We start from the raw sequence: 13,056 nt of genomic DNA on the forward strand, positions 1-13,056 counted from the left end.
CTTGTGACAAATCAGGAGTCTGTCTTGCAGTGAATTTAGTACAGAGGACCACAAAAGGTTTTAGACTATCAAGATGCTGAATTGTGAGTTGACACAAGTCTGGGTTAGCAGGCAGAAATGCCTGCCTGTCTTCAGCACACAAAGAATTTATTTTTTGTGTTCACAAATCAAGCATCACATGCACCAATTTAAAGTTGATGGTCACTCTTTTTAACTTAGTGCATGTACTTTGAACCCATTATTTATATATATGGATATATATGCTGCAATATCTCTAAGAGAAGGGGATGAAAGAGTTGCGGGAATTCAAGGAAGGAATGCTACTAACTGTCAGAAATGAAGGCTAGCATCGTTCCTCCATAAACTGCTGTCATTTCAAGCAACACTCAACAATGAAGTAGAACCAGTTAAGAGACTGATTCCTAATTACAAAGGATGTAGTGAAACACCACATATGACAAAAAAAAAAAGCCGGCTGCTTGAATTCTAGTCTTTTAGAATGCCTTAATGCCTCGTGTGTGTCATACTTGAAAAAAATAAATTTTTCCTAATGTAATGAAAAGTTGTTCATGTTTAACATATTTTCATTAAAATATTTGACAGAATTTCTGTTGTGTCTTGGTAGAGCTTTTTATGGGCAAACATGATAATGATGGAAAGGGAGAAAGTTAATAACACAAAAATTAAACTATTTATTTTTTTCTTTTGGTAGTAGAATTTTTTGTGGTAACCTTAGGTACTAAATGCTGATCCAAAACAGAGTAAAATTTTTTAGAATTGTCTTTGAAGATGAGTATCTCACCACTTTCTGCAATGCTATATAACACGTTATTGACACATACTCACCGAAATATTACTTCTCGTGGGCTTGTTAGTTGTTTATATATTTTCCTGCCCATAGAGTACCATCTTCAAGTACAGTATTTATATCCAAGGATAATCAAGAACTACAAGAGCTCTCTGAAATTAAGTCATTCATTGCTCTTCTACTTCAGTTGCTTAAAGAATGGGAGAAGGTTTAAACATTTCCACAAATATACTTAAGAGAAATGTATAGATATATTTACAGTAAGTAAAATTTCTTTTAAGATAGAGTTATATTGAAGAGGCTCCTATAGTTAGTCATTATTATGCAATGAACTAACAAATCATTTAAGAACAGATGCACTGGCTCTCAAGTAAACGTTTGATTTGATGCCTGCATAACAGTGCATCAAGAAAAAAGGTGACTTACTATATTATTTCAGAGAAGAATCTTATATTTAATCTGTAAGGTTTGTATTAAATAGTTATTAAATAGATTTGAGACCTTACAAATCTACTCAATGCAAATCTACAAATGCAAATCTACTCAATTATCTGAAGTAGCTACTGACCTCAGGGATGCAGCAAACTAAAAAAAAAAGGATTATGATTCATAGAATCATAGAATGGTTTGGGTTGGAAGGGACCTTAAAGACCATCTAGTTCCAACCCCCCTGGGACACCTCCCACCAGCCCAGGTTGCCCAAGGCCCCATCCAGCCTGGCCTTGAACACCTCCAGGGATGGGGCATCCACAGCTTCTCTGAATCACCTGTTCCAGTGCCTCACCACCCTCTGAGTGAATAATTTCTTCCTTATATCTAATCTAAACCTACCCTTTTTTAGTTTTAAAACATTATTCCTTGTTCATAGGATAACAAGGACTACACTCCCTGACAAAAGTCCTCTCAGGCTTGCCCAGGTCCCTCTGGATGGCATCCCTTCCCTCTGGTGTGTCGACCGCACCACACAGCTCGGTGTCATTGGCAAACGTGCTGAGGATGCACTCGGTCCCACTGCCCATGTCACTGACGAAGATGTTATGTTAAACAGTGCCGGTCCCAAATTGTCACACATTGGAGACAATGTGAGTCACAATGTGAAAATAAAATTGTGACTTCGTACGACTGCTGTTTCAGCACTTTTAGTAAAATTTAGCTTCCTATACAGAGAATATTTTTTAGATATTTGTACAAAATGAATATGAAGGTAACCTGTTGGGAAATGAAGGGACAAGCAGGCTTCCATCCTACTTGACTGGAAATCTGAAAGGTGAAAGAGAAGATGTTCTGCGAATAATGCGCTCATTATGCACTAATATTGGTAGTGCTATTCTACATTGAAGTATGGTTGATTTGCAAGACATTACTGATTTCCCTTTTACAAGGTGTACAGCTGTAAATAAACTGTAAATAAGGTATCATTCGATGAATATAATGAGCCAAATGCACTCAACTAGAGCTGCTGCGCTCCATAGAATGCAATTGGTTGACCTTTAAGGAAATTGTTGAAATTCTAATTGCCTCACACTTCTACTGCTTTACAAAGATCCTTATGTTTACAGCCTTCACCACATGCACAAATGTTTTTTTTCTGTTTCTTTCTCATCATAGAATCTCACCATCAAATAGAGGGCGTGAAGAAGCCTCCATCTTCTATAGCACATTTCAAATGCCCTTTTTATTAATGTAATCTTTTCCCAATTGTCATTTAACTTTTCTTCTCCAATTTATAAACCATCTGTATTTTAAATTGCTTCCTACTATCTATTTCAAACATGTTTATATAGAAGATTATTACAACTTTCATCTTATTCTGACATGTGAAAAGTTCAGTTGATTTTTCTTCCGCAGATCAGTGGAAAATACTGTTGCTAATTATTAGTAACAATTATAATTATGCTGCTAGTTATGTCTATTATTATTACATGCATTACTTATACTGATGATCACTAGCATTGTATTTTATAGCACAGTGCAGCTGACACAGCTCAAATACGCCAGTCATTCATGAAATGGTGATACTGAGCGCAGACTTTCGGTGACCCGCTCATGGACCTTAACTACAACTGACTATATTATTCCTGTCTACGTGCATTTGTTTCTTTTCCAAGAGCCTAAGAGTGGGATTGTGCAGTAGGTTATTTGTCATAAGAGATTTCTCCTGGAATGTGCCATGCAACTCCTTTCTTTCATATCCCTCCTTTCTCTGATGACTGCTAGGCAGTGTTACAAACAGGAACAAGCTCTTGTTTCATGATAGGCAGTGGCACATCATTTTTGCTTTCCCAGTGCCTAACAATTTAGGCATAGAAGACAATAAGATAATATATTAGTAAAAGTTTTGTGGGGACATCTTATGGAAAGATTTTTTTTCTCCAGCTCTTGAAGGAACCAGTCTTTTTTGTCCCTATTTTCACAGTCAAAGCATACTTCTAGCTCTTCATTTTCTTCTGAAGTTATAGGTATGTTTGCTTGCCAAAATGATCCTCTTCATCATCTGTTTAGTCAGATGTTTGTGCTTTCTTCCTGCTAATCTCCCTGCTTTTTAGATTTCTAGATTACTGTCACACTTTGAGATGGAATAAGTAGATGTTAAATGTATTTGCTTGTAGTGCCATTTGTATATCATTTATTTATGGTCTTAGTTTAAGGGACTGCCCTTGTTTCTGGGCTACAAGGTAGTATAGAAGCCAAGAACCAGTAGAAGCTTAGAGTACAGGATTAGTGCATATGTGGTTTTGGTAGAGGAAAAGTTGTACTGAGTGTGGAGTTGTGTATGGAGGGATGGGAGGAGCGGATACATTGAGTCAATGTGGTTCATATAAACCGCTGAAGTTCTAGATATTAGTGACATAAACTTGAAATCTGTGCCCTCACAGGTTGAGTCTTGTATGATACTCTACTGTATTATTATGAAAAACTGAAGGGAAATTATTTGTGAATTATTATGCTGGTGCTTAGCTCTTGAGTCTTTCAAGAACATTTTGCTTTTGTATTCCAGGGTTCTTACCTCTCCCCCTTCTGTAGTGAGAGGATTAGATGTGTTAACATGAGCTAAATAGTTTATTATTCTTTACAGTTAATGCATTAAATTGTTTATATTCTGCATTCACAGTAGCTGCAACAGAACTTTAAGTAATGTGTCTTGCTACAAGCACTCAGTAAGAATATCTAAATTTATTAAGCTGTGCTAAAGATGGAATAATCTACTGCAGGCTCTGTGAAAGTATTTAAGCTGGATGTTTGAGGTTTGAGCATGGCACAGGCCATATACCTAACGACTAAATGTAGTATTTACAAGCTAAGTTGAATTATTTAGCTTTTTTTTTTTTTTTTTTTTTGTAGCCTTTCATGTCCCCTCGGTACCCTGGAGGTCCAAGACCACCTTTAAGAATACCCAATCAGGTAAGAAAGAATTTATCACTGGTGCACACTTGTGGTCCCAGTCATGGTGCAGTGCTGGGAGCGAGGAGCATTGTCCCATTGGCCACCAATGTCCCTGGCACATGTCTCAATGTCCCTCTCCACTCCATTTTGTCTGACCATTAGTAGACACACTGTGCCACTGTAAGCTCACTTTTCTGTGCTGAATGAGTGCACACACCTCAAAATTTATCATGCTCTCAGCCTGTCTACAGAGGGAGAGTGTCGTTGCCTTGTAGAGAGCTGCATTAACCTCGGCCAGGCTTTGCTGCCCGCTGAGATGAAGGCAAAGCATCTCCATAGCTGTTACGTTCTCTAAACTTTCCTACCAACATTATGCAGTTACCTCTGAGAATTGCTTTACTTAATCCTACATAAAATACATCACTCCCTCCTATTCTTTGTGGTATGCGTAAAGTATATTTACTTCACAGTAAACATGGGGATGATCAGTGAGAATCAGTTACCAAGTGCATTATGCCTCTTACAGGCACTCTGAGGACTTTATAAAAGCATCAAATTCCCACTTTTCTCTCGTCTCCACCAAAGGGTATGCATGCTAGTGTAACAAGAATGAGTAATGAGCTGCTGTTCGTCGGCAGAGACCTTTATTGGCCCATCTGTGAAAAGATGGTTCTGGAAATTCAGATAGCATTTGTATTTTAAGTTCTTCTTAGTGCAGACAGAAGAGGAGAAAATGGATGTCAGCAGTTGAAATGTTAGTGATAAGCAGACAGAAAAATATCAGTGGAACTCTGAAAGAAAAACGGGGTCATTTGCAAGATTGGGAAAGGTTGATAAGAAGGCTGTAATATCTTTTTTGTGAAACCTAGTCTTCCAGGACTGCCTTTGACTTATCGATGAGGAGGCTATTCTATTCCCCTCTAGTTCCTGTCTGTTTTTTATATCTGTGTGTCACAGTGAGTGCTTGGCTTGAGCACTGGCACAATATTGCCAGGAAGTTGAACTTCAGATTTCAGTGAGATGGACATTTCAGGTTGCAACACTTCTTCAGATGTTCCACTTAGTGATGATGTTTGAGAGGAGGTTAAGTTAACTGTAGCATAGCTTCTTTGTCAGGAGAGAAATGGGTGACTTAAAATTAACATTGTGGAAATAGTCATCAGGGGACAATACAAGTGCAATGCCATCCATTCAGAGTGCCCAGTTAAATGTTTGTTACAGCGTACTGTAATTCAGTACAAGGCATCTTCCTGATTTTTGCACCTTTCAGTAAGCCATTTTCATCTTAGCCAAAGGTACACTAGAGTTTGGGTGTCGCTTATTCTTTTGTTTCTGTTTCTGTGTTTCTGAGCTGTGCAAATACTGACGGGTAGAAGCTGGATGTGGCAAATGCTGTAAAACTGCTGCCAACCTCCAGCTTTAGTTTCAGAAGCATTTTTGTCTGCACATTCCGACATTTTCAGTGTAGAGATGTAACATAATGTTTGTGGATTGCAGCTCTTGCAATTCATTTGCATCCTGCTGCGTTCGTAAGTTACTGCTCTGAGCAACACTACCCTTATTTGAGTTATAGCATGGATGAACAGCGTGTGGAAATAATGAACTACTGTAACGCAGCTTTAACACTGACATTTTGGTTACGAGGAAGCAAGTAAACATCAGAGTTAAACTCCCACCCTAACTATAACTCCATCCCTCAACACATAGCCATAGGGATTGTATTTTGGGCAAGCAGGTGTGATGCAGGGCACACCCAGCTCATCCAGTGCTGTGTAGGGGTATCCAAGCTGGACCTGGGCTCCACAGCAAGGAGCATTACTAAATACTGAGTGCCACACCGAGTGTCCCAGGGCTGCCTCCAGGGCTCCATCGTGCCCTGCAAGATCGAGTCCTGCAATAGTATTGACTATGTATGAGTAGCCACATCTCTGTGTGTTTTATGTGTTGTTCTTACGCATCATCCTGACTCTGAGCCACTGAAGTAAATGTAAAACTCAGATTTAAATGGTGTTGTCTCAGACTGTGTTTATTCCATAATCTTACAGTAGAATACCTTTTGACTTGGTGTTAAAGTGATGTAATAATGCACATCTTAATTTTGAAGTCCCCAGCTCTTGTGGAAGTAAACCGTAGGGTATTTGCAGATAAGTTCCCCTTTGTGTGTATCCAAAAATACTACGGTGTTTCCAGGTCACCAGTAACTTATCCATTCCCTCAGTAAGCAATTACCTGTGCTACACGAGTAGATTACTTTCATAATACAGGATTTACTCATTCCAGACACATTTTTATTGAGAACATATTATTGTTTTGAAATTTTAAACAGTACTTTGTGGGTCAGCTGCAAAGATCATTTATAAAAACATTATTCTAGTTGACTAGACTGTAAGAGACTGTAGAAATTAGCCTTAAACCAAAATCAGTGACTAAAAACCCCAGAAGGCAGGTAAAAATGTGGGGACATAAAAATAATGCATTTGATTTGGACCAGAAGTGAAATAACAACTCAATGTAACTTCATGCTTGAAGGCAAGCTATAGGAGCAAGTGCTGTGACTGTTGTTTTCTCCTGTAGATGAATTAAAATCTTACCTTAGCACTGATACCCTTCAAAGGAGGCGGAGAGTAGATGATAAAATGTCCTGCACATCACAGTGCTGCTTTGCCTTACCCCTTTGAGTGCTCTGTGTGGCTGGCACACTGATAAGTCTGGCTCTCAGAGGACATCATGGTGCCCACATTCTGGCCTCTTAAGGGAAGATGTTAAAATAATGGTTAAAAGGGAAAGCTGTAGGAATATAAACTTAGGATAAATTGCCCTGTAGCCAAGAAACAGGCAATGATTTGAAGTTAAATGATAGGTAAGCTAAAGCAAAGAAATAATTGGAGAAAAAGGGCAAAATTAGTGGGGTTATATTTTGAAGATTATTTATACATAATTTCAAGGAAGTCCAAGAGTTTGTTTATGCAATCCATAGCTGGGGTTGTTGGACATTTAGGACATCTAATTAGGACGTTTAGGAATGTTAACTCTTATGCATGACTCTTGACCGCAAAGAAACATCTGGGAATTAAAACCAAAACATCTGTATTTTCTATTTAATGTAATTTTTAGTATATTATTTCCTTGTAATACAGTTTCTATGCCTGCAGGCACTCGGAGGTGTCCCAGGAAGTCAGCCATTATTGCCTAGCGGGATGGACCCAACACGGCAGCAAGGTGAATGAAATACTTGGAGAATACGAAAGTGCTATCTTCTTAAACCTGTATCTTTTTTCCTGTGTTTCCAAACGTACTGCAGCTTTTTAAGCTTTTTGTAAATTAGGAAAGAATGATTCATCAAAGTAGGTTTAGAAGATGCTTGTATTTTGCACGGTTTTTAAAATTACATAATTTTATTTGCAGGGCATCCAAACATGGGTGGGCCAATGCAGAGAATGACTCCTCCAAGAGGAATGGTTCCTCTAGGACCACAGGTACCTTCCACAAATAAATATCAATTTTTATTGAGAGATCTATAATTATACTGTGTTACTCTGGTTTTGCATAGCTTGAAGATAGAATGTGCCAGAACTTGTTCTTCTAAACCTATTTAAAAATAAATTTTATCTCTGTTAAAAATTAATTTCTAATAGCAGCTTTACAAAGTCTAAATTTCAAGAATTAGTAATTTTAATTCAGATATGAAATTAGAAGGAGTCCCTTATCTTGCTTATTTCAGGAAAGTTATGTTTTTTCCTACAGCTAGTGTATCTTGTAATGAAAGGCTAGGGTTTGCAAAGAAGCCCAGGTATTGAGCAGGTGTTTCCTCTTCCTCCCATCCTGTTTGATTATGCTGTTAAGGAAGGGAGAGTTCATCTCACAATGCTACCAGCTTAGGCAAACTGTAACAACAACAAAAAATTGTAAAGTTTTTTCTTCATCGCCTATTGAGCTAGAGTTTTGGTGAGTGCCAGAGAGATTTTAATGTAAAATTAGAAGTTCATGCTGCTATTTTTGCCTTGTATCAATCATAAACATCCCTCCAGCTTTAATTTCAAGGAGTGAGGCAATCAGGGATTGCAAGAACCTGCCTTCTCCATGGTGCTGACTTGTTTGTATATTGGCACTCTCCGCAAAAGTGCAACAATATTAGTGGATATTTGTCAGTGTTGCATTTTAATAATAAACTGAAGTAGAAAATAAATTTATTCTGATATATACCTGAAACATGAACCAAAATATTATTTTATATTTTGTCAGCTCTCTCAGTGAGAGAAAATTTAGGTAGTGGTGTTTTATAGCAGTGTTGCCAGTATTTTGTTTATAGTGTGCTTGTTGTGCCCACACTTTGCATTTTTGCTTTCCATTTTAGATAATCTCTCTAGTGGATTCTTTGTTCCTTGGAATAGAAAGTGAATTTTAAATGATTAAATAGCATTGCCTTTCAAATCTGTTCATAACTGCCTTTACACTTTTGTGCCTTCTTGGTAGAAACCAGTTGTTCAGTTTAACACGACGTCTGCTGTGTGACCAACAAACTGTTATTAAACATTTGTTGTTTTTTCTGTAGCATTGAAGTTTATTTACAACTTACGTTTTGGAGGTAGAAAGAGAAGCTTTGCAGTGCTGCCATATGAGATTGAGCTGATACTTTATGCAGCACCATTAGTCACACAGCAGGCAAATCTCATGCCAGTTCTTATAAGGATGATTTTTTTCATTTTTGCTATCTCTTAAAATCCAGTATTTTTGTAAAGTTCATCTTTCTTTCTTTACAAAATATCCTCTTAAAATGGGGAAAATGTAACTTAGCTACACAAATTTCAGCTTGCAACTCAAACTTTTTCTATAATGGATTATCATCTATCTTTATGTGTTGCTTTTAGGATGTTCTCAGAATGCAGTTCTAAAAAAAAATTTGATGGATCTTTCACACCTACTTTAAGGTCCTCTTGCTACAGTGCTGTAAAGTTGACCTAGGTGTGCCCAGAATGTGAGGCTCTGCTACCTGGCTGCACAGGCAGTAAACTTGGGAAGCACTTTATGTAGTGATACAGAAATGCTTGTCTCAGCATTTTGTGTTTTATGATTCCACACCTTTCCAAACTAAAAAACATGAAGCTGAAAGCTGAGTACTGTTGTAAATGCTTGAATGTTTGAAAAGCTCCGAAGAATTAGGTTCAGGTTTTTTCAAGCCACAGGTACACCACCTGAACAAGGTACTCCCTGCACGTTGTGATGGGCTACTTACACCCAGTCCCTCATACTTGCTGGTGAGCTTCTCATGTGCCTCCTAATGCATTCAAGTCAAACATAATTGGGTTATCTTAAATATTTAAAAAACAAGTCTTGGCTAATCTGTCTCATTTTGACCACCTGATGTTAGGGAGCCCTTTTATGAACAACTAAACTACCAGAAAAACAGTGGTGGTGGTGACTTCAAGTAAAATCTGCAAGGAACAAATTAGGGCAGAGAGCATAGCTGCAGCTAAAAGAACATGTGTATCAGTAGCCTTAATGAAAGTGCTCTTATTTTGGGATGAAAGAGTACATTTGATTAGAATTAGCAGTAATTAGAGTTAGAAGTACATTTGATTAGGAGTCTTCCAGTTGTGCAGGATTCCATAAAGATCTTTAACCCTGGTCTACACTAATCATTCCTAAACTAAAATAAGGAGGGGAGATACCCGACAGGCCAAATAGGGAGAATGGCTCAGCACTCCAAATCAAGATGTGAAAATTAAATAAAATAGATCTGGAACTACTGTTTTGTTATAGTTGGCCTGTGTTCTCTTCCAGATCCAGTAGTGCCAACTGAAGATGTTACTGCACCCAAATGCTTTGACTACCCACCAGTTATTGCCCTACAGAGAGGGCCAGTTACTGCCCTACTTCTCCAACAGAGAGGAGTTGCTCAGGCAAAATTATCTAGGATAACTTTAGGTTAAAAAGGAGATTTGATTTAATCTAGCTGACTTTTGCTTGAGCATGCACACCAATCAATCTGCCTGCTGCTCACAAAAGTTCATGAATGAGTAGTGATTTATGTCCAGCAGCTATGGATAATACTAGCTTCAGATGGCACTGTTGGATCATAGAATCAGAGAATTCTGGCTGTGGAAGAGGACCTCTATTTACAACCTCTGGATGTGTTCTTGCAAACCAATTCTGTATGGTACACTTTCAGGACTGTTTAACAATGAAGAAGATTTTATATTTTGGGTTTCTGTTGTTAGCAATGGGACTTCCTCTCCTAGTTTCATTTCAGTTCTAGATAACTAGTTTATCTGTAATCACTCTACTTATAAACGGCACCAGATCAATAATTTGAATACCTCTGTAGGATTTCTCCCATGTATTCATAATGCCATGTTTACATGGCTTTGTGAATGGGACCATTATAGAGAATACCCATAAGCCTAAGTCATATAGATTTTGTATTTTATAGTATAGTCGTAAAGGATAACAATTAGAGTGTATTCATTTTTATTATTGGAAACAATGATGTAAATATTTTAAGTAAATCATTGGCTTGTCCCTTTGCTTTCCAAAATGCACAGCTAACATGTTTAAGTCAACAATGTTCATTTTAGAAAATATACTGTTAATCATTTCTTTGGGATATCAGAAAAACATAGAAAAAAAGTAAGAAAAATGAATGCAGAATACAGAGTTCATTAAGACTGTGAGCTGAGATAGACTGTTCTGCTTGTATTCATCTGAATTAAAATAGTTATAGTTTTTCATGTTAACAGTACAGTTAAACTTTTGTCATAATGTTATCAGACCGTAAACTCTGATTTCATAGGCAATGGGCAATCCATTTGTTGGCAATGCTATGACATTCATTATCATATTAAGTAATTTTTGTATTAGTCACACTGGACATTAGAATTGACTGATTAGAAGAGAAATGTAATGATTACGATGTATGTTATAAAAGTGATATCATATGGTGGAATTTCAAATAAGCATTTATTGATACCCTAAGAAAATCTAATAAAACAATTCTATTTAAATTCCATTATGTAGAAATCTCAGAACCTAAGTCCAGGTTTCTGATTTTGAATGAGCTTCCTTGTTATAAAAGTTGAATACGTTATAAAAGCTGTCCCTCTGGCCATTGACTTGATCTCTATACGTGTAAATAATCCCTCCTGCAAGGATTTACATTTTAAGTATTCTTAGTGTATTCCTACTGTTTGAGTAGTAAATGTAATTCTTTCTCCTTGGGGATAACAGTATTATTTTTTAAAGTCAACAATGGAAACTCCTGAAAGAATGAATTACATTGGCCTATCCAGTCAGCAGTTGCATAGGGATATCATTAACCTGCTGTCCTTTCTTTCCCCCTCCTCTTTGGTTTTGTTTTTTTGTTTTGTGGTAGTCTGACCCTTGGTTATCATTGCAGAACTATGGAGGTGCAATGAGACCCCCACTGAATGCTTTAGGTGGCCCGGGGATGCCTGGAATGAACATGTAAGCACAATAATAAAATCTTATAATATTTAGAAAATCATTTCATTGTGGAAGTAACATTTGGGTTACATAAGTCAAGGGAGAACATGTTTTGGTAAGTAATGTGCTGTGATGACTAATAACTGCAACTGAAAAAAAGTGAACCTGCAGCAGCATCCTTCTTCTGCATGCATCTGTTCGAGGCTCCTTTGCTGTTCCTCCAACTCTGTACAATCACTGATTTTTTTTCACAGGTCAAAGTTAAAATTCTGGGAATATTTTGTCAGTACAGTTACTGATATTTCCATGTATGCATTTTTTTACAAGTGACGATATAATCATTTATGGTTTTACTTTACTTTTTTATAAAGAATGGTACAGGTATGGTTCTTTTCTGCAAAATGAAGAAACATAATTTTAGCAAAATAAAACTATTGTCTAGAGCTCTTCATAAAAAAACAAACATATTTGAATGAAAAAGTGTGGATGATTCTCTCTTTGTTACTGCCTTTATTTCCATGATTATGTTTATTTCCACTCTAAACATATAGAACGGTACTCCAGATAGGAGTGTAAGTTTTCCAGTTTTTCTGGGGCTGGATTACCATCTAGTAAAAAGTGATATCAACTGAGTTCAGTTAAGCTATATTGATTTATTCCAGACATGCATTTAGTTATTGGATCATATTATTCCATTTACACAGGTAGACAACCCCCCTTTTTAGGCATATAGAAAAAGTTTAGATATAAAATTACTGTATCTAGACTAATCTAGTAGTCCAGATTTAAACTATGGATTTTAGTGTAGCAACTGACTCAAGATGAGCAATCTTCTGCACTTGCCATAAATCTTTGCTTGCCTGGAGTTGTTTTTATAATTATTAAAAAAATAAATAAATAAAAATAAAAACAAAAAATCCTTGTATTATATAGATTTCTCTCATAAGAGATTCTGAAATTTTAAGGGGCTGCTATAATTACTGTTAGTGTAACACAGACCAGAGGTTATTACCCGAAAATGAAGTATTGAGATAAATAACACCATTAAAAAAAATCTAATCTGGCATGTCCTTCATTTCTTCTGATTTCTGGACAGACTTTGATTTTTTGAAGCAAATAAAATCTAAAGTTTGGCATAACTCTATCATATGCATCATATATTGGACTCCAGACAATTTTAGGAACCTTCCCAAGGGTAGGCATTTCTTCTTTTAAATAAAACTGATGTAGAAAAAATATTAAGATATTGAAATTCAGTGTGAGTATAATATAAGCACTACACAGATTGTCCCCAAGAGGAGATTTAGTTTTAAGAAAAGAAAATGTAGCTTCCTAAAATAAAATGTTCTGGAATTAAAACTGAGGATAGATAAGGTATTTTGAGGATACTTATCCACATAAATGAGAGATAGGAAGAACGTGTT

The 13,056-nt window shown here is 36.7% G+C and overlaps 1 protein-coding gene across 8 annotated transcripts in view; it reads left to right on the top strand.

Annotated features, from left to right (window-relative positions):
• The window catches only part of SSBP2 (single stranded DNA binding protein 2), a 194,320-nt gene that overhangs the window by 139,644 nt on the left and 41,620 nt on the right, over positions 1-13,056 (top strand). For all 8 annotated transcript variants that reach the window (XM_083817198.1, XM_083817196.1, XM_083817194.1 and 5 more), the window contains 4 exons: positions 4,151-4,210; positions 7,345-7,411; positions 7,598-7,668; positions 11,586-11,653. In XM_083817198.1, coding sequence (XP_083673324.1) covers positions 4,151-4,210; positions 7,345-7,411; positions 7,598-7,668; positions 11,586-11,653 — 266 coding nt within the window. The remainder of the gene's footprint in view (positions 1-4,150; positions 4,211-7,344; positions 7,412-7,597; positions 7,669-11,585; positions 11,654-13,056) is intronic.

The sequence above is a fragment of the Anser anser genome (genome assembly GCF_964211835.1).
Source record: "Anser anser genome assembly, chromosome: Z".
NCBI lineage: Eukaryota > Metazoa > Chordata > Aves > Anseriformes > Anatidae > Anser > Anser anser.